Here is a 27,879-nt window from a genome sequence, read left to right as displayed (position 1 = left end):
GGCCCCATGACGACTTGTGGGCGTCTGTCTATGCTGCCTGGCCATATGACCCCTCCCGGACGCACGTACCGTCCCCACCAATAGGCACCCAACATACCCCAGTGATCTTCCGGGTATACCGGCATCCGTTGAGTCACCTTGCCGAAGAGTTAAATCTACTCCCGGATGACACCAAAGTGCCGGCTGTCAACGGGGGCTGGACAGGCCCTTGGGAGCTGACTACCTGGGCACATCTGATTCTGGAAGTCATCAATGACTGTACCATCCCAGCAACAGACCTACCAAACGTGCCAAAGGAGAGTGGAGTTCGCGCTTCGAACTTATACTACTACACTACCGAACTCGACGGATGGGGCAGTAGTGCTGGGAGACCCAAGGAGAAGTCCTCCCTTTTCTGGGTAACGGCAGAGTCTCATTTTCGCGATGGAGTACTGCAGGTTCCTGGGGGTGTGGCTCACAGGGCGAGAACGCCCTCCGACTTAAGCACCACCCGTCAAGTTCAACTGTCGGTGCGGATGGTTGTTATCCCTTATAAGGGGATCTACTCGGTTGGAGCAACAATCAAGGAGGTGCCGGATGAGCAGGTTTATGCCACCGTGTCATGTGCTGGACCGGAGCCACCTCATAAGAAAATTAAAACCAGCACCTGGCAGATGCTCACCTCCACATTACCATGGAAGAAGAAAAGTCAGAAATAACGGATACACAGGCAAGAGGAGAACGAGTCGTCAAGACCAAAGGTCAGCAGAAAAATAGAGGACTAGACGGGAAAGAATATTTTTGGAAAAGTAGGAGATGGCGATGTATAGATGTCGAGACCATGGCACAGCATGCATTACTTCGCCCCATCAGAACCTCCGGTTTGGAGAGGGCGGGAACCTGGCCCCCTCCAACCAGGCTCTCAAGAAGATCTGCAAAAAACCAAGTGAGGCAGACCCTGGGGAACAACTGACTCATCGAGCGACAAAACCAGAATGGAAGAAGTCCGCCTGAAAAGAATGCCTACAATACCAAATCTGCCTGCTGACACATCAGATCCCGAAGACTGATGACAACGACGACGACTCGGAAACCTCTGAAGGACCCTCGCTACGGATAACGACTACGAACATGGACAAATCCCTTTGTTGCAGAAGTTTGCTGCCGCTTTTAGCTCTACTGATTGCTGCTTATTCTTTTTGCTTTGCTCTACTGAATATTCGAGATTTTTTTTTTTGAGGCCTCCTTCCTTCCAACATCCTGAAGAAACGACAGTCGTCTAGCGAAGGTTCCGGTGAAAGAATCAGAGCGATCCAAGTTCTCTTCGACATTCATCACCTAATGGGGGAAATTAAAACTCCAAGGAGGGGGTGTCAAAAGAAGTGGAGTTTTGATGGCTACACTGAGCCCTTTGTGACAACTGAGGGTGAAGAATCTGCAACTTCACATCCCAGAAGAACCTCTATTCTTTCCAGAAAACAACGACGCGCGAACGACCCATCAAATTTGACGGAGTACGACTTTGTGGATGCGAGGACACCATCTATTTTTCCTGCATCCTGGCATGAAGAGTATATTCTATTTCTTTGCCGTGATGACGGTCTTGATTTCTTTGAGTAAGAGTGATTACTGCTGAGCACTGTCTGATCTCTGGGAGGGGGTGTCAAGAAATCTGATATGTGTGTATGAGATCTGTCCAGGCTCATTGCAGAAAAACCGAGCATAAAAAGGCCTGAAGAGATTGTTGCAGCTTTGTAGGTTGATTAATGCTGTTTATCAAATGTGTATTCCCTATATTTACTTGATATGTAGTCCCTCTATTGATAAAGAGAAAGGAAAAGTTATAATGATGAACTAAAATCAAATAATCTATGGTTGTTAAAATGTAATGAATTGAGGTTTTACACAGGAGGAGAAATAACCCTTTGCAGCGACAGGAAGTGGTTAGAAGTCAGAGCGTGGATTCTCAGCGAGTTCTAAATATTCATTAAGAAACGGCAGATTTATAAAAATAGTTCAGACTATTACTTAGCATGAGAGTTTAATTATAAATTTTATGATAAATTCTAGTTATCATAACATTATGAATGATTGAGAAATGTAGAGGAGGAGAACGGCTGAGTTGTGTGTGCACGGAGCTGCTGACATCCTGTCAGTTGCAACAGGGAGCAGCAACAGGAAGTCAGCGAAGGTGCTTGCTGCCGCTGATTCTCCAGTTTTTAAATAGAAACGAAATGTCATTTGTCAAGGAAAAGTCTAAGTCAAGAAGATGCTGGAGATTTTAGTTAACAATAAACAAAGTTATCTTTAAAATGAATCCCTTAAGTAGAAATACATACTCAACAGTAAACTTAAAGGTTGAAAGGTGAAATGTTAGTTGCTTGTAGTAAACATTTACTCTTATATTAAAACTGTAACTTGGATGTCAAGTAATTAGAATCATGGATTATTCTTAGTTTCTTTTTAGAAGACTGGTAGTAAGCTCACGTTAAGTTACAACTGATGAATTATGGATATTATAATGAATTGGTAGATGATGAATTGGAGAGGTAGAATAAGTTATAAATGTGATTTGTACTCTGAACTTGAAATGGTGGAAGGATGCAGCTGCCTGATAAAGATCAGAGGAAGGGCGTGAGGTGTGAATGGAGCAGATCTCGGGTTGCAGGTGTCACAAGTGCATTAGTTCAACCGCCCAACACAAGAGCGGCAAAAAGACCAGCAGAGGATTACGCCGATGGAACCAAGGAAAGCGAGACTCACCTCACTCTGGATTAACAAGGCGAAGATCCACCGACCCACTGACTTGGTTCCTCATTGGATTTCCCTACTCTGCACTCGACCCAACGATCTCAAAATACATCGCACAGACTTGGGGAATTGAACAAAAGTCACAGGATCGATCAAGAGCTGTTCAGTTGGATATAACAGACAGTTCACCTTATTTCCATTCCGAGGAAGGATTTACTTTTTTAAAGATAAAGATTCCGATCAAGAGCTGTTCAGTTGGATAACAGACAGTTCACCTTATTTCCATTCCGAGGAAGGATTTACTTTTTTAAAGATAAAGATTCCGATCAAGAGCTGTTCAGTTGGATATAACAGACGGTTCATTTTGTTTCATTTCCAAAAAAGGATTAATTTTTCACGGTCACACGTGGAAGGATTCTAACCAAGGACTTCTGTTGCCGAGATCCAATTCCATCTGGGTAGGAGTATGAGTTTGCCGCACCCTAAAGCCTTATTTTATAGATGACAGTATAGGGAGATTATTAAGAAATAGTTAAATTGATCTAAATTTTATTGATTTTCTTTATATGTTAATCTCAGGTGAATTCTGTATGCCTGTCATTTACCCTGCTAAAGCTTGCTTAATAAACGCATATAATATAAAAATCTAATCAGGTTGTGGACCTTGAAATTAATTGAGTCATTTGAATCAAAGTTCTTCTATTTATAGTAAAACCAGTATACGTGATTCTAGTAATGTGGTGGCTTCAGACTTTCCTTTGGTGAGTTTAAAATCATGGCCTTGGGACTTGATTAATCCTAGTCACTAAAGATTATCCAGCCGTTAACAAGTACTCGTTACATTTTAGAAAGAATACTGCCGTTAACAGAAGTGGTTATTGAAACTATGCAGTTGTGAGGGCTACTCGGCTGACCGTTTCCTAACTGAAGAAGGCCATAACTTCTGGACGAAGGCAGTGAGAGCTGGACGAATTTCTTTCGCCACCAGTTTAAACAGATTATCTCAAAGATCTTGTTCAGGGTAAGACCCTGGTCTTAAGAGATTTTCCGGACCTGTTAGACAGAGAACTGGTCAGTAGTCAGCCCCGAGGAGTTGAGAGGAGAGGGCGAGGCTGGCTATTGCGTAGTAACAAACAGATAGAAAGATGACAGTGTAGGGAGGTTATTAGGAAATAGTTAAATTGATCTAAATTTTATTGATTTTCTTTGTATGTTAATCTCAAGTGAATTCTGTATGCCTGTCATTTACCCTCCTAAAGCTTGCTTAATAAATGCATATAATATAAAATTCTAATCAGGTTGTGGACCTTGAAATTAATTGAGTCATTTGAATCAAAGTTCTTCTATTTATAGTAAAACCAGTATACACGATTCTAGTAATGTGGTGGCTTCAGACTTTCCTTTGGTGAGTTTAAAATCATGGCCTTGGGACTTGATCAATCCTAGTCACTAAAGATTATCCAGCCGTTAACAAGTACTCGTTACATTTTAGAAAGAATACTGCCGTTAACAGAAGTGGTTATTGAAACTATGCAGTTGTGAGGGCTACTCGGCTGACCGTTTCCTAACTGAAGAAGGCCATAACTTCTGGACGAAGGTAGTGAGAGCTGGACGAATTTCTTTCGCCACCAGTTTAAACAGATTATCTCAAAGATCTTGTTCAGGGTAAGACCCTGGTCTTAAGAGATTTTCCGGACCTGTTAGACAGAGAACTGGTCAGTAGTCAGCCCCGAGGAGTTGAGAGGAGAGGGCGAGGCTGGCTATTGCGTAGTAACAAACATGGCGTCCCTGGGTGGGCACGAGTCCAACGGAGTAGGAGGGCCCCAGGTAATAAGTCAGTGAAAACAGATGTGTGATTCTGAATAGCTCGCTTAGGGGCTAGCTCTTAGAGAGAAGAGCTAGTGGTGACTGATAATGCCATCAGTCACAACCCTCGCAGTAACTGTATAGCATACAGGTGAGGGAAAACTTCTACTGAGGATAGATGTCTAGATCCAGACAGTGAAGCTAGTAGCCAACCCAGCCTGGACCCATCCCTGCTCGATAGTACTAAGAGAGGCTTTGGGGGACAGGCAGCTCGACAGACAAAGAAGAAGAAGGGGATCCAAGGAGTTGAACAGCTCCCTCCAGTTCCTGACTAAAGAGAAACAGAAGCCGGTGAAATGGCCAGTGAATCATGTATCACTCCACCCTATCTCGGACTGGCCACCGTAGAGGGGGTGGTTGTAATTAGAAGAACAGCTTCAGGGATTTGGGCAGGAAGAGCCCTGAAGAAATTGGATTGGGCCAAAAATGGAATCCTGTCAATGGAGAAAGAAATGCTGATGTGGAGTGAAGCTAAGAGCTGCTGCCTGGTTTGTTTAACAGCCAACCGACTCCCCACCATTTGGGAGGAACCGGGCCGCGACGAACCCAGACGAACAGAGGCATTGGCAGAGTTTCTGCATACCCTCCCCGTCTCCCCGGTCTCAATTTAGGGGGTCATGATCTGCGGAGGTGCCGGATGAGCAGGTTTATGCCACCGTGTCATGTGCTGGACCGGAGCCACCTCATAAGAAAATTAAAACCAGCACCTGGCAGATGCTCACCTCCACATTACCATGGAAGAAGAAAAGTCAGAAATAACGGATACACAGGCAAGAGGAGAACGAGTCGTCAAGACCAAAGGTCAGCAGAAAAATAGAGGACTAGACGGGAAAGAATATTTTTGGAAAAGTAGGAGATGGCGATGTAAAGATGTCGAGACCATGGCACAGCATGCATTACTTCGCCCCATCAGAACCTCCGGTTTGGAGAGGGCGGGAACCTGGCCCCCTCCAACCTGGCTCTCAAGAAGATCTGCAAAAAACCAAGTGAGGCAGACCCTGGAGAACAACTGACTCATCGAGCGACAAAACCAGAATGGAAGAAGTCCGCCTGAAAAGAATGCCTACAATACCAAATCTGCCTGCTGACACATCAGATCCCGAAGACTCTGATGACAAAGACACGACACTCGGAAACCTCTGAAGGACCCTCGCTACGGATAACGACTACGAACATGGACAAATCCCTTTGTTGCAGAAGTTTGCTGCCGCTTTTAGCTCTACTGATTGCTGCTTATTCTTTTTGCTTTGCTCTACTGAATATTCGAGATTTTTTTTTTTGAGGCCTCCTTCCTTCCAACATCCTGAAGAAACGACAGTCATCTAGCGAAGGTTCCGGTGAAAGAATCAGAGCGATCCAAGTTCTCTTCGACATTCATCACCTAATGGGGGAAATTAAAACTCCAAGGAGGGGGTGTCAAAAGAAGTGGAGTTTTGATGGCTACACTGAGCCCTTTGTGACAACTGAGGGTGAAGAATCTGCAACTTCACATCCCAGAAGAACCTCTATTCTTTCCAGAAAACAACGACGCGCGAACGACCCATCGAATTTGACGGAGTACGACTTTGTGGATGCGAGGACACCATCTATTTCTCCTGCATCCTGGCATGAAGAGTATATTCTATTTCTTTGCCGTGATGACGGTCTTGATTTCTTTGAGTAAGACGGTGTGATTTCTGCTGAGCACTGTCTGATCTCATGGAGGGGGTGTCAAGAAATCTGATATGTGTGTATGAGATCTGTCCAGGCTCATTGCAGAAAAACCGAGCATAAAAAGGCCTGAAGAGATTGTTGCAGCTTTGTAGGTTGATTAATGCTGTTTATCAAATGTGTATTCCTTATTTACTTGATATGTAGTCCCTCTATTGATAAAGAGAAAGGAAAAGTTATAATGATGAACTAAAATCAAATAATCTATGGTTGTTAAAATGTAATGAATTGAGGTTTTACACAGGAGGAGAAATAACCCTTTACAGGAAGTGGTTAGAAGTCAGAGCGCGGATTCTCAGAGAGTTCTAAATATTCCTTAAGAAACAGATGTCAGACACGGCAGATTTATAAAAATAGTTCAGACTATTACTTAGCATGAGAGTTTAATTATAAATTTTATGATAAATTCTAGTTATCATAACATTATGAATGATTGAGAAATGTAGAGGAGGAGAATGGCTGAGTTGTGTGTGCACGGAGCTGCTGACATCCTGTCAGTTGCAACAGGGAGCAGCAACAGGAAGTCAGCAAAGGTGCTTGCTGCCGCTGATTCTCCAGTTTTTAAATAGAAACGAAATGTCATTTGTCAAGAAAAAGTCTAAGTCAAGAAGAGGCTGGAGATTTTAGTTAACAATAAACAAAGTTATCTTTAAAATGAATCATTTAAGAGAATTTATACTCAACAGTAAACTTAAAGGTTGAAAGGTGAAATGTTAGTTGCTTGTAGTAAACATTTACTCTTATATTAAAACTGTAACTTTGATGTCAAGTAATTAGAATTATGGATTATTCCTAGTTTCTTTTCAGAAAACTTGTAGTAAGCTCACGTTAAGTTACAACTGATGAATTATGGATATTATAATGAATTGGTAGATGATGAATTGGAGAGGTAGAATAAGTTATAAATGTGATTTGTACTCTGAACTTGAAATGGTGGAAGGATGCAGCTGCCTGATAAAGATCAGAGGAAGGGCGTGAGGTGTGAATGGAGCAGATCTCGGGTTGCAGGTGTCACAAGTGCATTAGTTCAACCCCACGTGGAAAAAGAGACACGTGGAGAGTTGGGGCCTGGATGGGACCATGGGTTGCGTTGCATGAGATGTTCTTTGTCTTGGAGAGAGAGAAAAGAAAGAAAGGTATAAAGCCACGAGACTGAAGGAACACGAGGTTCTTCGTCTCCGGAGCTGAGGCTCAACACAAGAGCGGCAAGAAGACCAGCAGAGGATTACGCCGATGGAACCAAGGAAAGCGAGACTCACCTCACTCTGGATTAACAAGGCGAAGATCCACCGACCCACTGCCTTGGTTCCTCATTGGATTTCCCTACTCTGCACTCAACCCAGCGATCTCAAAATACATCGCACAGACTTGGGGAATTGAACAAAAGTCACAGGATCGATCAAGAGCTGTTCGGTTGGATATAACATACAGTTCACCTTATTTCAATTCCGAGGAAGGATTTACTTTTTTAAAGATAAAGATTCCGATCAAGAGCTGTTCAGTTGGATATAACAAACAGTTCATTTTGTTTCATTTCCAAAAAGGATTAATTTTTCACGGTCACAAGTGGAAGGATTCTAACCAAGGACTTCTGTTGCCGAGATCCAATTCCATCTGGGTAGGAGTCTGCTGCACCTCAAAGCCTTATTTGATAGAAAGATGACAGTGTAGGGAGGTTATTAGGAAATAGTTAAATTGATCTAAATTTTATTGATTTTCTTTGTATGTTAATCTCAAGTGAATTCTGTATGCCTGTCATTTACCCTGCTAAAGCTTGCTTAATAAATGCATATAATATAAAATTCTAATCAGGTTGTGGACCTTGAAATTAATTGAGTCATTTGAATCAAAGTTCTTCTATTTATAGTAAAACCAGTATACACGATTCTAGTAATGTGGTGGCTTCAGACTTTCCTTTGGTGAGTTTAAGATAATGGCCTTGGGACTTGATTTTTTTCCTAGTCACTAAAGATTATCCAGCCGTTAACAAGTAGTCGTTACATTTTAGAAAGAATACTGCCGTTAACAGAAGTGGTTATTGAAACTATGCAGTTGTGAGGGCTACTCGGCTGACCGTTTCCTAACTGAAGAAGGCCATAACTTCTGGACGAAGGTAGTGAGAGCTGGACGAATTTCTTTCGCCACCAGTTTAAACAGATTATCTCAAAGATCTTGTTCAGGGTAAGACCCTGGTCTTAAGAGATTTTCCGGACCTGTTAGACAGAGAACTGGTCAGTAGTCAGCCCCGAGGAGTTGAGAGGAGAGGGCGAGGCTGGCTATTGCGTAGTAACAAACAAATCCTACTTAAAACAAAATGTTGGTCTAGACTCTAATTAAAGTCGTCAGGTTGGACGCTAACCCTCAGACATAATGTCTATGGAGTCAGTCCGGGTTGGTTTGGATTTATTTTTTAGGTAATATAATGTTTTTTTAGGTCTGATCTAAATCCTAGCAGAGATTCTCCAGATATGAACCAGATGGAAGTTGTGAGGCTGCGCATTCAGACCGCAGCAGGTGAATCACTGTTGGCATCTTATAATTTAAGAGTTGATTAACTTTGTTGTTCTATCAATGTTTTTGTCACTGCAGAGAAGAGGTTAGATTATCTACTTGACTAATGTATAGGCCTGTCACGATAGCAAATTTTGCTGAGCGATTAATTGTCTCAAAAAACTATTGCGATAGACGATAATATTTGTAACAGATAGTGAACTATTTAAAATAAATTGTCCAAATAATTATATCTTGTAAACTATTTATTGTAAATTATTTAAAGTTAATTTTTTATATTAAAATTTATTGCAGATTGTTTATGGATGTTTGTCTGTTTTGATGGTATTTACACTTTGTAATGTTTGGGGGGGTTTGTATGTACCTCACGGGCTGCCGTAATCAATGAGGGCAGGCCTTATAAAGCTGGTCCAATCATTCTGTCAATGAAGGACTTGAATGATCAAATTGTTTGGCGTGAAGGAATCTACACTTAGTGTTCCCCAGTGAAAGCAGCGAGGTACGTTTTGTTTTGTTGTTTGTATTAGATGTTTATGTTTGTATTCTAATATTTGTATATGTTTTAGTTTTCACGGTGACTGTGATGATTGTGATAATTGAAGACTGTGGTGATCATTTGGATCTGAATCACCTGCATAAAGGAAATGAAAACGAAGAAATTCACCCATCGAGACTGGCTGATTAATTCAAGAACTGGGGAGCTGCTATAATATTGTTTGAAGACCTTTGTACACTGATTTAATGGAAATGACATAATAATGCATGTGATTTCCTGCCAAAGATAGATACACTTTATTTTCAAGAGAACGCTTAACACTGGAACTGATAAAATAAACTAAACAACCAAAAATAAAATGGATTCTCAGTCTCCATTAACAAAAATGTACTTGAATAAAAACACCAAAGTGTAAATAAATACAGGATTCAACCAAACAAGTGCAGATTATAAAGTCTGTAAACCATATTGCCCTTCAGTAATCATTAGATTTAAATAGAGAAGATGGAACATCGACTACCTGATGCAATAGTTCACAATACACGTTAGTTCACACCTACATTTTCCCCTTACGACAATCTTAGAACGTTGATCGTTCTAAAATTGTCTCTTGTGATCATCCTGTAGTGTGTGGTGTGTTATGGTAGATCGTTGTGGCGCTCCGATCTAAATCAGGGGTTTTTCCCCACTGGGATCTTAACACAGCCTGTTGAATGTGACAGGTAACCAATCAGAAAGCGAGGATTCTCCTCAGTGCTTTCTGAGGGATAATTACAGAGGGGAATCCCAAACACCTGACACGGAAGTCCAGCGGACATTGGAGATGATATGTGGAAACAACATTAATGTTTATAAAACATTTCGTGCAAAGAATATGGAAATGACGATGGGAGTTGGAGCGAAGTTGCTACGCAGTTGATGAACCTGGTAACTTTTCAGCTGTTCTTCCTTAACGTGACATAAATAGGTTATAATGATTTTCATTCAGTCAGGACGTGATGCTGACACTGTAGCAACGCTTCCCAATTCCAGTCCTCAGGCCCCCCTGATCTGCATGTTTTAGATGTACCTCTACACCAGAACAGCTGATTCAAATGATTGTATGACGTCTTCTGCAGCCACCAAGTACTGCAGGAGCCTGTTAAACAACAAAGATTCAATCCAGGTGTGTGGCAGAAGGGAAATGTCAGGTTCAAACACCTATCAAAGACAAAATTGATTAAACACAGGAAAGACAAGAGAGATGGATTCTGAATACTCACGAGGAGAACAGACAGCGATGTTCTTTCAGTTACAATCTCCTACCGCTCTGAAATCACATATGCCTGCTCCTCTCTTTTTATTGCATTTAGGATCCCTATCACAGAGGGCGCTGCAACTCTCAAAGGGCAGGGAAAACAAATCATCACATAGTTGCAGCGCTAATGACAATCACTATCTAGACACATGTTATCTACACACTAGATTCTTCTGTTCCAGGCACGGCGTCGAGCAGAACAAGTTGTGTCTTCACAGCGACGGCTTTGTTGCTATCTAACAAGTCAAGGAGAGCAGAGTTTCCGGCCGGGCCGTAAACTCTGCTGGAAGTGGTTGTCGCTGCTTTCTCCCAGTAAGGCCTCAGGAAGGAATCAAAGTTATTCAACACACAGAAACATTCTTTATACTAAGATTAAAATGAAGTAAAATGAAGTAAAAGCATATAAGTAAAAACATTATAAAGATATAACTATAAGGCTACATGAACAACAAATAATTGATAATACCAATAATACAATTTACCCAACAGGAAACATCTAAAACATGCAGGGCAGGGGGGGCTGAGGACTGGAATTGAGAAACACTGCATTAGAGCCACATGCGTTGCAGGTAGAATGTAGTAAAGCATTGATTAATGCCTGGTTTTAAATTGAGTTAACTGGACTTGTAACCATTATTTTGTGCTCATTGTTGGACATCATACGGCACAATGGAACCTGATCGAACCGTTATACCTAGGATTTCCGTTGGCTAATGTGTGATCTCTCAGGTTTTGAAAATGGGCCGACAATCTGCCGACAGCTCTAAGATGATGTAGTGTGAACTGGGCATTACAATAAGGATATGAGGAAGGGAGGGTTAGTGGAGAGCTTCGGAGTTGAGCCTTTTTTCATTCAGTGTCATCAACAGAAAGAGAAAAAGGCCGGAAGAGATGATAAAGGCGATATTTAAAATGATGTAGATAGTTTTAATTTATCGTACGATTAATTGATTTATCGTTTATCACGACAATGTATGATGTAATGTATGATGAAATCTGGTTTGTGAGGGTTGAACGACTTCATATTTTTTAAGGTCGACTACAACATGATGAAAGTCGAGTTGAAGTTGACTAGTTGCTGTGATGTTATAGTAACGTAAGCGCATAAATGCTTCATAGCAACACAGAGGCTTTATCAGCTATATTCAGGGCAAATCCATCCATACATCCATCTTTTTCCGCTTATCCGGGGTCGGGTCGCGGGGGTAGCAGCTTCAGAAGGGAGGCCCAGACTTCCCTCTCCCCAACCACTTCCACCAGCTCCTCCGGAGGAATCCCAAGACGTTCCCAGGCCAGCCGAGAGACATAGTCCCTCCAGCGTGTCCTGGGTCTTCCCTGGGGGCTCCTCCCAATGGGACGTGCCCGGAACACCTCACCAGGGAGTCATTCAGGAGGCATCCTGACCAGATGCCCGAGCCACCTCAACTGGTCCCTCTCGATGTGAAGGAGCAGCGGCTCTACTCTGAGTCCCTCCCGGATGACTGAGCTTCTCACCCTATCTCTAAAGGAGAGCCCAGACACCCTACAGAGGAAACCCATTTCGGCCTCTTGTATCCGCGATCTTGTTCTGTCGGTCATGACCCAAAGCTCATTACCATAGATGAGGGTGGGAACGTAGATCCACCGGTAAATCTAGAGCTTCGCTTTTTGGCTCAGCTCTCTCTTCACCACGACGGACTGGTACAGCGCCCGCTTGACGGCAGACGCTGCACTAATCCGCCTGTCGATCTCCCGCTCTCTTCTTCCCCCGTTTGTGAACAAGATCCCGAGATACCTGCCCAAAGGGGGCAGGACAGCCCCCCTGACCCGGAAAAGACACTCAACCCTTTTCCGGCTCAAGACCATGGCCTTGGATTTGGAGGCACTGATCGCCATCCCAGCCGCTTCACACTCGGCTACGAACCGCTCCAGCGAGAGCTGCAGATCACGACCTGATGAAGCCAAAAGGACCACATCATCTGCACAAAGCAGAGATGGAATCCTAAGGCCACCAAAAAGATCCCCTCAATGCCCTGGCTGCGCCTAGAAATTCTATCCATAAAAGTAATGAACAGAATCGGTGACAAAGGGCAGCCCTGGCGGAGTCCAACTTTCACTGGAAACGAGCCCGATTTACTGCCGGCAATGCGGACCAGACTCTGTCACCGGTCATACAGGGACCTGACAGCCCGTATCAAGGAGCCCGGTACCCCATACTCCCGGAGAACCCCCCACAGGGCTCCCCGAGGGACACGGTCGAACGCCTTCTCCAAATGTCAAACACCTTCTCCAAAACCACATGTAGACTGGTTGGACGAACTCCCATGCACCCTCCAGGACCCTGCTGAGGGTGTGCAGCTGGTCCAGTGTTCCACGACCAGGACGAAAACCACACTGCTCTTCCTGAATCCGAGGTTCGACAATCCTACGGACTCTCCTCTCCAGAACCCCCGACTAGACCTTGCCAGGGAGGTTTAAGTGTGTGACCCCCCTGTAATTGGAGCACACCCTCCGGTCCCCCTTTTTGAACAGGGGGACCACCACCCCTGTCTGCCAATCCAGGGGAACTGCCCCCGATATATTGAAGAACCACGTTAGCCAACACGACCCCACAACATCCAGAGCCTTAAGGAACTCCGGGTGGATCTCCTCCACCCCCGGGGCCCTGCCACCGAGGAGCTTTTTGACAAGCTCGGCAACCTCGACCCCAGAGATTGGAGAGCCCAACCCAGAGTCCCCAGGCTCAACTTCCACATTAGAAGGCATGTTGGTGGGATTGCGGAGGTCTTCGAAGTATTCTGCCCACTGGCCCACAACATCCCGAGTTGAGGTCACGAGCACACCACCCCCACTGTAGACAGTGTTGGTGCTGTACTACTTCCCCCTCCTGAGACGCCGGATGGTGGACCAGAATCGCCTCAAAGCCGTACGGAAGTCTTTCTCCATGGCCTCTCCAAACTCCTTCCACGCCCGAGTTTTTGCCACAGCAACCACCGAGCCACATATGTAAGAGCGGAAAATACCTTTATGGAGTTGTTTTTTACTGAGGAAATCTGGCGCCATTAAAGGTCAATTTAACCTGATCGCTCTTTCCCCTGCATACGTGCGAAGCACAAAGTTAGACCAAATATGGCTTAGGAAGCAAGATGTTTGGATAGATAAGTATAACAATTGTGATGAGTTGGCTTATAGGGCAACCCTGAAATGAAGCAGATGTGGTTCAAGAGGTTTGAACATTCCCAAAAAGGAACCCTATACACACTCAGTTCAAAGATTGCCAGAAAACCTACGTAAAAGCATACGCAAAACACCAGCAGCAATATTATTGGTCAAAACTTACCAAACCACACCAATGGAATTGAGATTCTATATAAACAGATTGCACCTAGAATACTTTGAGATTTTGGGGAGATTTTTTGGGGCTTTTGGGAACTTTGTATTCGAGATGATGTATTTGTAACATGATCTGCGGAAAAGTGTAATAAATCTCCACCTGCCGTGGCCTGCAGTTAAGGCAGGGGTTTTCAAAGTATGAAAGGGTGAGCCCACCTCCAAGGAGCACAATGCCTGCTACCCCCCTCGAACTGTGACATGAGCTCCATGTCACAGTTCAGTTGTAAAAACTCCCACCTTCAGCCCCGCCCTGGCCAAAACCAGTGATGGCATAGTTACTTTGAAAAAGTCACTTTAATCGGACTACTGATTACTCCTTAAAAAAGTAACTTAGTTACTTTCCAAGTCAAGTAGTCAGTAATATAACTAAGTTACATTAAAAGTAACTTTTTAGTTACTTTCAGCAGCTGCTGACAACAACGCTCCGCCTCCTGTGAAAATCACATTGAGCTTTGCTAATACTTAATTGTAAGCTATTTTATAATGGTAACATCAACAATGTGTCGCCACTGATAAGGTTGAACTGAAGAGGAGATTGTACAAAAAATAAAAAACGTGAGTAATTTGTGTGGTCCACTGTTGTCTGGAAAACTCTAAGAAGGATTTTAAAGCCCCCTCTCCCCCCAGCCTCCAGATTCTGCGTTACGGCCCTGTGTTTGGTGTCGCAGCGCACAGAGCTCCTCCTGCAGCTCCACAGCTCACATGGTTGCACAGATTTGTGACACTTACCGTAATATTAATAATTATATCGGTGCTAACTTGCCATTATAACTATTGCCAACTACGGACACGTTCATTCGTGGCTGTTTTCACGTTTATTGCGCTGTTCATATTGGTCTCGATGTTTGCGGTTTTCTGGAGCGCCTTGGCTTCGGCGTCATTCAGAGGTAATACATTAACTTGACATCAACAAAGACACAGCGGGACGGATCATCCGGGAAATGATGGACAGGGAGAGACTGAATAAAACTACCTTAATGACGGACAAATTCTGGGATTTATTATGAGTCTCTGCATATTTCCAAGCCCAAATGAACAACTTCACGTTCAAAAACGAGCCCAAAAAGGAGCAACCAGCAACTCGTAAAATTTTCAAGCGACTTTAAAAAAATGAAGCCCAAAGCCGCTTATAATAATCGGACTTGGTGACAGAAACTCAAAATAGTTCCAGTTTTTCCTCCAACAAAATGCGCATCTCCCTCCATTGTTTACATTTCTGTCGCACAGAGACGTCATCGGTCACTCGACAAGACGAGTAGAGGAAATACGATTAAATAACAAAAGAAGACAGTAACGCACAGTAACGCAAAAATGATTTTGATAAGTAACTGTAGTCTGACTACTGGATTTGAAATAGCAACGCGTTAGATTACTCGTTACTGAAAAAAGTGGTCCGACGTCAGTAATGTTACTGACATCACTGGCCAAAACATCCTCTAAGGGGAGAAACATTTCCACTGATCCCCGCTCCACACGCGCACCCCACAGTACCAACTTTTTCCTAAATCCACAGAGTTGATGGGTAATGCGTAAAAGACGTTTCTCTTACATCAGTAGACAGCAAGCAGATAGCTTTTCCGGTTTATTTTTTCCCTCGCACCGCGCCTCCCCTAAAGTGCTCTGGCGCCCCCCAGGGGAGGCGCGCCTCACACTTTGAAAACCGCCGAGTTAAGGGACTCGTCTTTGAGTATTATTTCTTATTTTACAAGTACAATTAAGTGTTTAGACCCTTTCCAAATAATCTGTGCCCCCTACAAAGAATAGGATATTTCAGGTGGCCAAAATATTTTGTTCCCCCATAATATCTTTGGCAAATAAAAAGTCAATATCTCCAAACTTACAGGATTTATTGTTGATGACGGGAGGTATAAACACTGTTAAAGAGTTTGTGAAAAAATAATTAGCTCACATGATATGAAGGGGGAACAAATTATTTCAGGTGGCTAATATATAAGGTTCCCCCTCATAACTTTGGGAAATAAGGAGGAAATGTTACCAAATCCCCAACACCTACTGTTGATGAAGAGAGGAATAATGACAGTGAAAGACTTGCTGGTAAATTAATTTGTTACTATGAAATTGAGGGAGAACCGATTATTTCAGGCAGCTAAAATATATGGTTCCCCCCTAATAACTTTGGCAAAAAATGATCAAGTGTTACCACAATCACAGGATATGTTGTTGATAATGAGAAGAATAAACATAGTTAAAGACTTACATATAAATTAAGTTGTTCCCAGAGAAACAGAAGTTTTACCAAGTAAACTTCCAGCTCCTTTAACACCATTGATAATCACAATAAATAAATGTTACATTTATACATCTGTGGTCTGTGTTAAAATATTAACATTTATGGGGCTCCTGAAGGCCTGAGGGGTCTGATGGAGCTGTTGACTTAATTTGGATTAAACAGAAGTGCAAATAATTGATATTTCTTTTAATTGGATTTTTTGATTTGTTGTCTTTAAGACTAGTTGGGGGTTTAAGTAGCGCTTCACTGGTATTTTCCCATAACATAGAATTACCCAGTAATATTTTTACATTCCTTGTCTACTGTAACATCTTTTAATACAAAAACACGGTGACGAATATATACGTCTTGGAAATCCGTGTTTGTCAAACTTTATTTGACAGACTTAAGTGACAAAAATTCGAAAAAAATTGATTCTCTCCGCGTTTTAAAAAAAACCCCAACATAAAACAGCATAAGAAGACCTCGTTTATTTATTTACTTTTACAGTTTTGTTAGCAGCTGACTAAACTGAATGTTACAACTTTGACATCATTATACGAGTTGTTTTTACCAAGAAATGGATCAGAAGCACAGTGAAAATGGTCAGATCCGCCTCTCTGGCTGCAGTGCGCGCTCCCGACACAGAGGGGCAGAATTTCACACAAGACCAGTGGTAGTTCACGATCTTTCTTCAAGCAAAGTGCAGTATGCCGCTAACCAACCAATTGGAGAAGTTGTAGCCTGATAACAGTGCCTCTTATTAGCATATAATTATTTACCTTTTTCCCAGTTTTGGGGGAAAAAAATAAATAAATAAGAGAATAAATGAAAAATAATTAATGAAAATGCAAAATTTAAAAAGGATAAATGAAAAAGGGAAAATGGAAAAATGGATAAACGAAATAGGAAATGAAAAATGGCCAGGCAGAAATAAATGTATGAACGAATAAATATAAAGGAATAAAGATGCCAATTACTCATTTATTTATTTTACCCTTACATTTATTTTTTAAATCATTTATTACTTTATTTTCCCTATTTATTTATTTAATTTTAGCTGAAATGGCTCTCCATAGAGGCTAAGCTGTGGATGACAGTTTAATTCCTGCATCAACAGTACTAAATGATTCAGATGTTGAGGTAACATTTTGCTGATCATACAATGTTTAAAGCACATCATTATGCATAGCAACCCATCTGAAGGATGACAAATGTTAGTACTTGTGTCCAGAAGGGAGATTTAACAATTGAAGAGATTTCTTAGGAACTTTTGGTGGATATGAGGCTTGGGGAGGAGGCATCATCCTGAATGTGGTCTACAGCAAAGGAGAGGAGTGAACTGGTGAATCCAGAAATACTGCGGTGTAGCGGCTCGGAGGAGAGTGGACAGGCGGACAACCAGGAATGAGCAAGACTAGAGATCTTTCACCAGGAGATAGGTAAATGCTTAATCATCAAAGCTCGAAAGAGGACAGGCAACCTGGGTACACGAAGGAAACAAGGTGAAATCAGATCTGAAACTTGCAAAATAGAACAAACAATCTATCATAGTTTGTGATGGAATCAAATACTGATTAAACATAGAAATACTGGAGACTCACGGGGGTCGGGGACCCAGTTACAGGTGCAGGCGACAGAGGCGGGTCATCATCGACCACCTTGGAGACAGGAGACTAGTGAGCGCTGTGGAGCTCTGAGGACTGATCCCCAGAAGTCACCACCAAAGAGGGTGGTAGTCTGGGAATTGCTGGTGCTGTAGCCACTAATGTCCTAGCTGGAGTTGTGGGCAGCGAAGGAAACAAGGCTGCTGCTGCCACATATATATGTATATATATATTTGTGTGTGTGATCACTCTGCTTTGTTCTGCAGATGCGTTGGACTAAGACAGCAGGTGGCGCCTCGGATAGTCAAGGAAAGTTGTCGCTGAAAGGTGGAGCTCTAAAAATTGAGAACATCAGTCGCCACCAGGGAGGGCGCTACTACTGCAAGGCTGAGAATGGACTGGGATTCCCGGCCATACGCTCCATACGAGTGGATGTCTACTGTAAGCACTCAAACCGAAAAAGGCTCATCTAGTTCTGAATAAATGCAATGTTTACTTTCAAACTAACATTTTAGTCAAAATATTTTAAGACTTTAGATAACTGAGGATCATACAGTGACTATAAAAATCCCCTGGATGTCTAACATTTTTATTGATCTTAGAATCAATTATTTATTTATTTTTTCCCCCTCCAAGGGATCTTTTGTGGCTCTTGTTTCCCTTATATGAAAATAGGCTGACAGAAAAGGGGGAAAGAGACGGGGGAAAACATGCAACAAATGTCGCCTGGTCCGGGAATCAAATCCGCAATGGCCTCGTCAAGGACTCAAGGCCTCCAAACATGAGTTGCACTATCCCCTACGCCACCACGGCACGCCCTTAGAATCAATTATAATCCAGAAGCAATGGCTTTTTTTTTTTTTCAGATATTTACAAACAAAATTTGGTCAAAGTGAAAACTGATTTCTTAGTTTTTTTTCCCAAACATTTATTGAAATGTTTTGTTCTTTATACACAAACATAAAGGCACAAACAGCAAAAGGCTTAACTAAAAATAAATAAATAAAATGCTCAGGGAACAGCTGATAAAGATAATTTCTGACCGCAACATGGATATCATGAAGTAATACATCTATTCATTATTCTACTACTACTACTACTACTACTACTAATAATAATAATAATAATAATAATAATAATAATAATAATAATAACAATAATTAATAGTAATTATAATTATTGTCAAATAAACAAATAAAAATAATGATAATAAAAAGAAACAAGGAAAGAGGGTTGGTGGAGTTAATTTTTTGTACACCATCATTCCTCCAGCCATTTATTTCAACCAAAAAATGATTGCAGATTCTCCAGATCTTCCAAAATGTGCCTACCTGTTTCTTTGTTGTGTAATCTGTCTTCTCCAAGGTCAAATACAAACACATTCCATGGTCACATGTATATATTGTTTGAGTTTTCCACAAATGGAGTAGACACCATGTAGCCTCCAGAAAAGTTTTCTAGAGGTCCTGTGCTTTTAGATGGGTTGCATTGCCTCAAATATATGAACATATTTTTGAGTTAAGTGGCACCTCTTCTCCAATTAATTGATAAACAATTGCAACACTTTCTTCTAAACAGCTAGTTTTTTAGAGTATTCTCACACTCACATCAAGTGGAATAAAGATCATTTCTAATGTTTGCATTTGTGTAAGGGATATTAACTTTAAAATGGTGCAACCTGGCTGGGGTATTGTACCATCTTGTTAACCATTTGTATTGTAGTAGTTAAAGTTGTGTTTTGGTTTGTGTTTGAGCTAAACTATGTGTTTCTGGCCACTCTTCCAGGCTTCTAAGATATTATGTGATGGTATTTTTGATTTACTTACAAAGAGATTATATAATAAAGAAACCTGCCCCTTTTAGAGTGCAAGAGTTCAATGTGAATTACTTTTATTTTATCTTCCAATTGTATTCTCGTTTTTTCAGTTTGTTTTGTTTTAGACCCTGTATAACTAGTAATATGTATAATATGAAGGCCTTAAATGCTTCCCATTTTATTCTTGCTGTTGTTTCTGTAGTATTAGCCTGGAAGAATTCATCAATTTGTTTTCCTAAATAGTTCAAAGTTTTTGTCTTGTAATCATTTATGTTGGAATTGGCACAACCCTCTAATTTATTATATTTATAAACCAAACAACATGGAGCATGATCTGAAATTACAATATTGTCATAGTAGCAATCTTGAATTCTAAAAACAAACATCCTGCAACTTCAGCTCCTTCATCACTCTATGAATTGCAGCTCTACAGTTGTTATAATGTATATGGAGAGATGATGGGAAGCAGAGATGGACTGCTGGTGGACTTATTATTTTTCAATTTCATAGGGACCAATAAAACTGGGGGAGAGATTGTTGGACAAGGATTTGAAAGGGATATCACATGCAGAAAGCCAAACCTTCTGTCCGGGTGAATACTGTGGGGCAGGTGTACTCTTGCCGTCAGCGCAGCATTAGTTTTGTTCTGTGGTGTGAGTGAGAGTGGTGGTGGCCCTGTTCCAGACATTTCTGCAGCAGCGGATGCAGTGTTGTACTGCAGTCACGGAGATCTCCTTTTCATCTGATGGAAAAGGGGTGGTTGATACTTTGAAAGGAGAAAAACCAGTAGCTGCAGAAATGTGAGTTATGTAACGGTTTGGCTTATTAATTCTTCCATTGTTTCGGGTGTGTCTAATGTGGCCAGTTCATCTTTGAATGATTCATTGAAGGCATGAAAACCCGCACTTTTTAAAGGGGAAGCATTCCAGCTAGAAGCTGCAGCTTTGATTCTAAAATCAATAGCTAAATCCGCCACAGACCTCTGCCCTTATTTAACTGTATAATTCTCGGGAGTTGGATGTCTTATCTGAATCTTGGCTAAAAATTTGCTTAAATTCCCTCAAAAATTCATCAAACTTGGAGCCAAAATCTGCAGGGATAGGAAACCTCACTTCTGCTCAGTCTAAGGCTTGCCCAGTCAACAGAGAAATGATAAAAGCTATTTTAGCACCATTGTGGGAAAAATGTCTAGGCGAATGATTGAACACAAGAGAACCATTGAACCTGTCCATTGGGCAAATTAGGCATTGTGTCAGAAAAATTGCAAGAACAAATACTAAAAAGCACCTAAGCCCATTCAGAAAAATGTGTCTAATTAACCGATATGTTTACCACACGATCTTTGATCGCTGGAGCAGACTCAGGAGTGGAGAAGGAGGGAGAATTAACCATTCAGGAAATCCTGAATGGTTAATACGTCTGAGGATGATGATGAGAGAGACATGACAAGGGACAGATTGTGGAGGAAGCCAGATTAGCTACTGCCTGCACTGCAAGAGTGGAAATGTTCATGAAGAGGGAGCGTTTAATGCAATAAAGAGGGCAGGTGTGTGTGAGTGAATCAGGGAGGGAGGAAGCCTACAGGTTCAGAAAACCCTAGCAGGCAGTCAGAAAAGTACTGGAATAGACTCTATTTAAGACTCTCTAGACCTGCTCAGCCAAACATCATGCCGGTCTTCTCATCTCCTCCAATCATCAAGCATCACTTCCTTGATAAGGTACAGCTTTCTGTCTTCACCCACTCCTCGGCTGAGATTCAAGCAAGCTGCTGTTCAACCTCATTATGCCATTATGACTGGCATGTCTTTACTCTTATTAGTAGAGATGCAAGGCTTTTTACTTTTATCTGTGCTTGAAAAAATTGTGTATAATCATATCCCAATAACATTTTGATCGACAATTTTAAATTCCATTTTATGGTTTACAAATAAATAAATAAAAATCCCAGCTCAGTCCTTATCAGGTTTAATCCATCGGTAGCATGTTGCAACATTTTTCCGAGCCACCTTTAAATGCAACATCAGTGCCAAGACACTGTTTTAACACCTGAACGGCAGCGACGAAGACCTGCTTGTGCCGTGCAGAGCTCTCAAGATTCTTATATTTCTGCAACGTATGAACTAATCTTTATGCAAATTTGTCCATAATTACTCAACATTTATACATGTCACCATTTACATCCTTGTTTGTTTTGTATTAATATACAGTATATGGTTATTTTATGTGAAAAGTTACAATAGGTTTGTTTATGAATTTATATTAAAGTAAAAACTTATTTATTCTGCCCCTCTCCCAAAAAATAAGTCAATGCCCCCACCCCAGCTAAACTCCTCTGGAGCTGGGGTTAGGCTAGCCTTGATCTAAGACTGGCCTTCATCTTGAATTAGGTTTGTATTTTAGGGTTTCTAATAATTTTCCATGTGATGTAAAAGAATAGTGTGTTACAAATTGCATAGTTTCTTTTCCTCAGCAGTCTTTGTGCTTGTACTCTATAAAGGCTCATACTTTAAAATTATTTTAGTTGTGTAGCATTCTCTGGGTCTAAATTGTAACTTCATGTTTATTTGCCACTCAACTGTCTTTCTTAGGCCTAGGTACAAGATTCAGCGGGTGAGGTACTGTCACAATAACAAATTTTGCTGAGCGATTAATTGTCTCAAAAATTATTGCGATAAATGATAATATTGTTTGAAGTTCTTTTTACACTGATTTAATGGAAATGACATAATAATGCATGTAATTTCCCACCAAAGAGAGATACACTTTATTTTCAAAAGAACACATAACACTGGAACTGATAAAATAAACAAAACAACCAAAAAATAAAAATAAAATGGATTCTCAGTCTCCATTAACAAAAATGTACTTGAATAAAATCACCAAAGTTTAAATAAATACTGGATTCAACCAAAAGAGTGCAGATTATGAAGTCTGTAAACCATATTGCCCTTCAGTAATTATTATATTTAAATAGAGAAGATGGAACATCGACTACTTGATGCAATAGTTCACACTACATGTTAGTTCACACCTACATTTTCCCCTTACAACAATCTTAGAACGTTGATCGTTCTAAGATTGTCGCTTTCGTAAGTGATCATCCTGTTGTGTGTGGTGTGTTACGGTAGATCGTTGTGGCGCTCTGATCTAAATCAGGTGTTTTCCCCACTGGGAGCTTTAACGCAGCCTGTTGAATGTGACAGGTAGCCAATCAGAAAGCGAGGATTCTCATTATTTTGTGCGCATTGTTGGACACCACACGGCACGATCGAACTGTTACATCTAGATTTCTAATGTGTGATCTCTCAGGTTTTGAAAATGGACCGATAATCGGCTGACAGCTCTAAGATGGTGTAGTGTAAACTGGACATTACACTGAGGATATGAGGAAGGGAGGGTCAGTGGAGAGCAGCGGAGTTGAACCTTTTTTCATTCAGTGTCATCAACAGAAGGAGAAAAAGGCCAGAAGAGACAATAAAGGCGATATTTAAAATGATGTAGATAGTTTTAATTTATCGTACGATTAATTGATTTATCATTTATTGCAACAGGCCTACTTGTTCCTCACTCCAAAGAAAATTCAACAGGCCAGCCAAGCAAATCATGTTCCCCGGCACCTTTGGGCTCGATTCCCTGGATGTGTCACTGCCAATAAACACCGTGTCCCATAGCTCCGATGCTTCCCAGTCTCACAAGTCATCCTTGGCTCTCTCATCAGTCAATTAAATGTGCTAACATCCACTATTTCTGTGTGTCAGTCTTTCCAGGTTGAATTAATAATGAACACATTTTTGGATGTTTGTAATAATAATAATAATAATATCTATGAATTTAAACAGAAAACCTTTAAAGTAAGGGGACAAAAGAACAGTTAGAAAACATCTGTTAACCCCTTAACCCACACCGGAACGTCCGCGTGCCGTTTTTCCATTGCATTTTCTGGGGGTAAGATTTATGGGTTTAAACTCTGCTGGTGTCCATTATGATGTTTTATATGGCAGTCTAGAACCCCCTCTTTTGATTGGAACTGCATTTTACCAATAATGTTACAAAAAGGCATTTTCCAAGCCAATAATATCCAGACAGCATTTTGACATGTCTGTATTCTGTAGCTGGGGGGTTAGGCGTACCTTTAGAAGGGAGGGGGAAAAGAAGGAGGGAGGTCGAAGGAGAGATGGTGGGGGTGGGGCTAGTGTACCATTTGAGTGCTGGGGGAACGGACGGATGGATGGTTGCAGGGACAGACAGCATATTGCAAGAGGGGGGAGGAGTTCTGACTGCATACTAACCCCCCAGATATGCTATTTTATTTATTGAAATATATGTAATTTCCACTATCAGTAATGTCGTGTCTACCAGGGGATTCCTCTGGTCATTATCTTTCATTAGAGCCTCATTGACTGTATGTTGAAGCACTGAGGAGTTTGTCACTTGAAGTTTGTATATCAGATGTTGTCCAAGAAGGGCTGCACAGTGGTGCAGTTGGTAGAGCTGTTGCCTTGCAGCAAGAAGGTCCTGGGTTTGATTCCCGGCTCGGGGTCTTTCTGCATGGAGTTTGCATGTTCTCCCTGTGCATGGTGGGTTCTCTCCGGGTTCTCCGGCTTCCTCCCACAGTCCAAAAACATGACTGTCAGGTTAATTGGTCTCTCTAAATTCTCCCTAGGTGTGAGTGTGTGTGTGTGCATGGTTGTTTGTCTTGTATGTCTTTGTGTTGCCCTGTGACAGACTGGCGACCTGTCCAGGGTGACCCCGCCTCTCGCCCGGAACGCAGCTGGAGAGGAACCAGCAACCCTCCTGACCCCATTAGGGACGAAGGGTGTATAGAAAATGGATGGATGGATGTTGTCCAAGTACATTGTACATCCTCTTGTACATCCTCAAAATTAAACATTTCCAAAATGACATTTCTTTTTTGTGCTATTTTCATCAGTCTTGAAATCCATGAGCAGAATATTTTATTCTACAGTTATTGTATTTCCCAGTCCATACATTCAACACTCACTGTGCATTTACAAGAAATCATTTGGTCTCCAGTACACTGACTGTACTGGAAATTACTTGAGATCTCCAGGTGATGACAAGTTGTCATTGTGCACTCATTTGTACCATGACTTAACCTGTTGTATTAGATTTGTCAATTTAAAGAGGGTATTTTTCTACACAATTGCTTATTTGATGCTAAATAATTGTATGTTTTTGTTATTTTGTAGAAATCAGTTTTTGACATTAGTTTTTTTGTAAATATTTATGTCAAAAAGCCAGATTGTTGATCATAATTGATTTGTAAAAACATTGAAAAGCTCAAATCATTCAGTTGCTGAGTAAATGAAACAATGAAAAAATAAAGTTTTCTTTGATAGTCTTCCTTCTTCATCTTTAACTATTCACCACATCTCTTTATCCAACATCCTGTCCCCTCAGACTTGGATAAACCAGTTATCACTGTGCATCAGAGTGATGACGAAGCAAAGGAGCAGTTCTACTTTGAACGTACCGTCTTTCTTCGTTGTGCTGCCAACTCGAACCCTCCCGTCCACTACACTTGGACAAGAGACAGAGAGGTGCTGGCAGAGGGCTCTGACTCAGGGGTGGAGATATACAAGCCATTTTTCACACAGGTAAGGAGCCAAGATTACATATTATCTGAACGCCAAGCCAATGTCAAAATTAACATTTAACATATCAAAATTAAGCCACTAGTTAAAGTGGCTTAAGACTTGCACAGAAATATATATATATATATATATATATATCTATATCTATATATATATATATATATATATATATATATATATATATATATATATATATATATAATGTCATATAATGTCATTTGAGTTTAAGAGTTTTATCTCACCTTCACTCTTCTGCTCACAGTTCATTGTAATCATCTTTAAATATTAACATGTTGGTAATATCATGAAGATTTCTTTTTCGCACCATCATATCCAGAGGTTCACAGTAGTCAAGTTACAGAATTTCAATAAAAAATGTAATTTTATTGTGCTTTTTCCTAAAATATTTTATATCACATTACTCTGAATAAGATCCCAAGATAGTTAACCTCCAATCTGGGAAGGACGTCTTCCCTGATCCAGAAAAGGTACTCTGCCGTTTTCTTGTTCAAGACCATGGCTTTGGATTTGGAGGCACTGATTCTCATCCGGGCCACTTAACACTTGCCTGCAAACCGCTCCAGTGAGAGGTGTAGATCATGACTTGATGAAGCCAACAGGACCACATCATCCTCAAAGACACAGAGAATTGATCCTAAGGCCAGCAAAATGGATCCCCTCAACACCTTGGTTGTGCCTAGAAATTCTGTCCGTAAATGTTATGAATGGAATCAGTGTGATTTCCCTGCATCTCACCATTACTGGAAAACCATTTATCTGCCGTCATCAACCTCAAAGGATGACGGCACTACAGAGATGTTTTGAAGCCACTGACTGGCAGCCAAATAAAGAGGTCATCAACTTCTATGTTGACTCCATCGTCCGTATTAAGACTGTTTATTTTTACCCAAAATACAAGCCCTGTTTTGACACTATAGCCCCTGCCCACACTCTTATGAAAAGCACTACTGTTGTCTACCCACTCTCCCCTCCTCAATGTCCTCCATCTCCAGATGTGAATGTCTCACCTTCACACCTGTACCATCCTTCTCTGTGGAGTTGTGCCATCCATGTTCCAGGCCAGCATCACCATATTCATTTTTGAGGTGGGTCCGTGTATTTTCAGGCAGTTTGTCTTTTTGTTTGAAGTGAAAAATGAAAAAAAAAGTCTAGTTTTTCATTTATTAAACAGAATCCAAAATTGGACAACAGCTCAACTTGGCTTGTTATCTGATTTCACATTTAGTGCACAAAACAGAAATGGAAGAAATGGATAACGAGCCATCAATTTTGATTTTCATGATTTCATTTTTGAAAAGCAGTCTGACCCAGAAGTTCTCTCTGTGGCTTCTGTAATAATGGCTTCTAAGTGCAGCTTCCAATTCAGTAACTGGTTAAAGGGCTAGTCCGCCCAATTTTTCACAACCTTGAGTCTTTAATCTGCTCTGCCTTAAAACGATACGTGAATTGCAACTAGAACATTCTACCAGTCATTCAAACCCTTAAGATTTTTGTGTAAGTTTTTCCTTTATGAATACCATTTGTAAACCAATTAGAATCCGTTGTGTCATGAACAAACATGCAGAAAAGTATGATTATCCAATGCAGGGCCGTGCAGAGACCTATGGAGGGACAGGGGCTCAAATTTAAAAAAGGGGCACATTGAACAAAAACTCAGTACAACAACATAGTGTGACGGTACCTATGCTTTCCCGATTGGCAACTTGAATTTTAAGATCGCTAATTTAATAATACTGTAAAGTTACCTTTAAGGCACACAGGCCCGCTACATATGAGGCGTGAGACAATTCCACTCAATCCAATCAGTTTATTTATTTCACAATTGTCTAGGCAGAAATATATTAGTTTAAAATCACTCACACATTAAAATGACATTTATGGCTCAACTCGAAGCTGGCAGTACAAATCAGGGTAGTGACCTAAAAAAACAGAAACACAGCAAACAAAATAAAGAAAATTGTGCACCAAACCAAAGAAAATACCACCACCTGGAAAGTCCACCACCAACACCACGAGCTGGCCGTTCCTGTCAAAATAAAAGAGACATTCAAATTACATACATTTCTTGGTTATACAGTTCAGTCCACATGAATCAAGTAGTAGCAGTCCAAGTTAGGAGTCCGTCCTGAGACGAACCACCGCGCCACAACAAACGCTGCCCAGAGCAGTGCTAGAAGGATCAGGACGAGCTGGTCACAAACCAGCCCGAATCAGCCACACTGGACGAGGGTCAAAAGCCAGCTTACGCCGACCGGAACAGCGGGCATGAAGCCGACAACCAGGGCGACGGGTAGGCAGCCGTCAGCCGACGACGAATAACCAGGTCACAGGCGGACGGACCGTCAACCAGGAACAACAGAATACGGGCAAGCAGCCGGCCAAGGACAAACAGCAGCGTCTATCAAACATGCATGTCAAAAACAGAATTTTGGAAGCATACGTAAAATGAGCTTTCCCTTACCACTGAGCTTGATGCGTTATGCCTCTGGCAGAGAGAAGAAGCAGTCAGCTGGTACAACTCACCTAGATGTTACAAGTAAAGCTGAGCTAAAGCTAGACTTACAGATATTAAAGATGTGAGAAGCTTCTTACCAGAAGAAGGCTTGAA

At 41.4% G+C, this 27,879-nt stretch overlaps 1 protein-coding gene across 4 annotated transcripts in view; it reads left to right on the top strand.

The window, feature by feature from the left end:
- The window catches only part of LOC122845798 (MAM domain-containing glycosylphosphatidylinositol anchor protein 2-like), a 164,097-nt gene that overhangs the window by 35,948 nt on the left and 100,270 nt on the right, over positions 1-27,879 (top strand). For all 4 annotated transcript variants that reach the window (XR_006373136.1, XM_044142229.1, XM_044142228.1 and 1 more), the window contains exons 3-4: positions 18,086-18,260; positions 25,057-25,253. Coding sequence is in view for 3 of the 4 variants with exons in the window: in XM_044142229.1 (XP_043998164.1) it covers positions 18,086-18,260; positions 25,057-25,253 (372 nt within the window). In the remaining variant the exon portion in view is untranslated. The remainder of the gene's footprint in view (positions 1-18,085; positions 18,261-25,056; positions 25,254-27,879) is intronic.

Source organism: Gambusia affinis, linkage group LG16 (assembly GCF_019740435.1).
Source record: "Gambusia affinis linkage group LG16, SWU_Gaff_1.0, whole genome shotgun sequence".
Taxonomy (NCBI): Eukaryota; Metazoa; Chordata; class Actinopteri; order Cyprinodontiformes; family Poeciliidae; genus Gambusia; species Gambusia affinis.
This window is presented reverse-complemented; position numbering and strand designations above follow the sequence as displayed.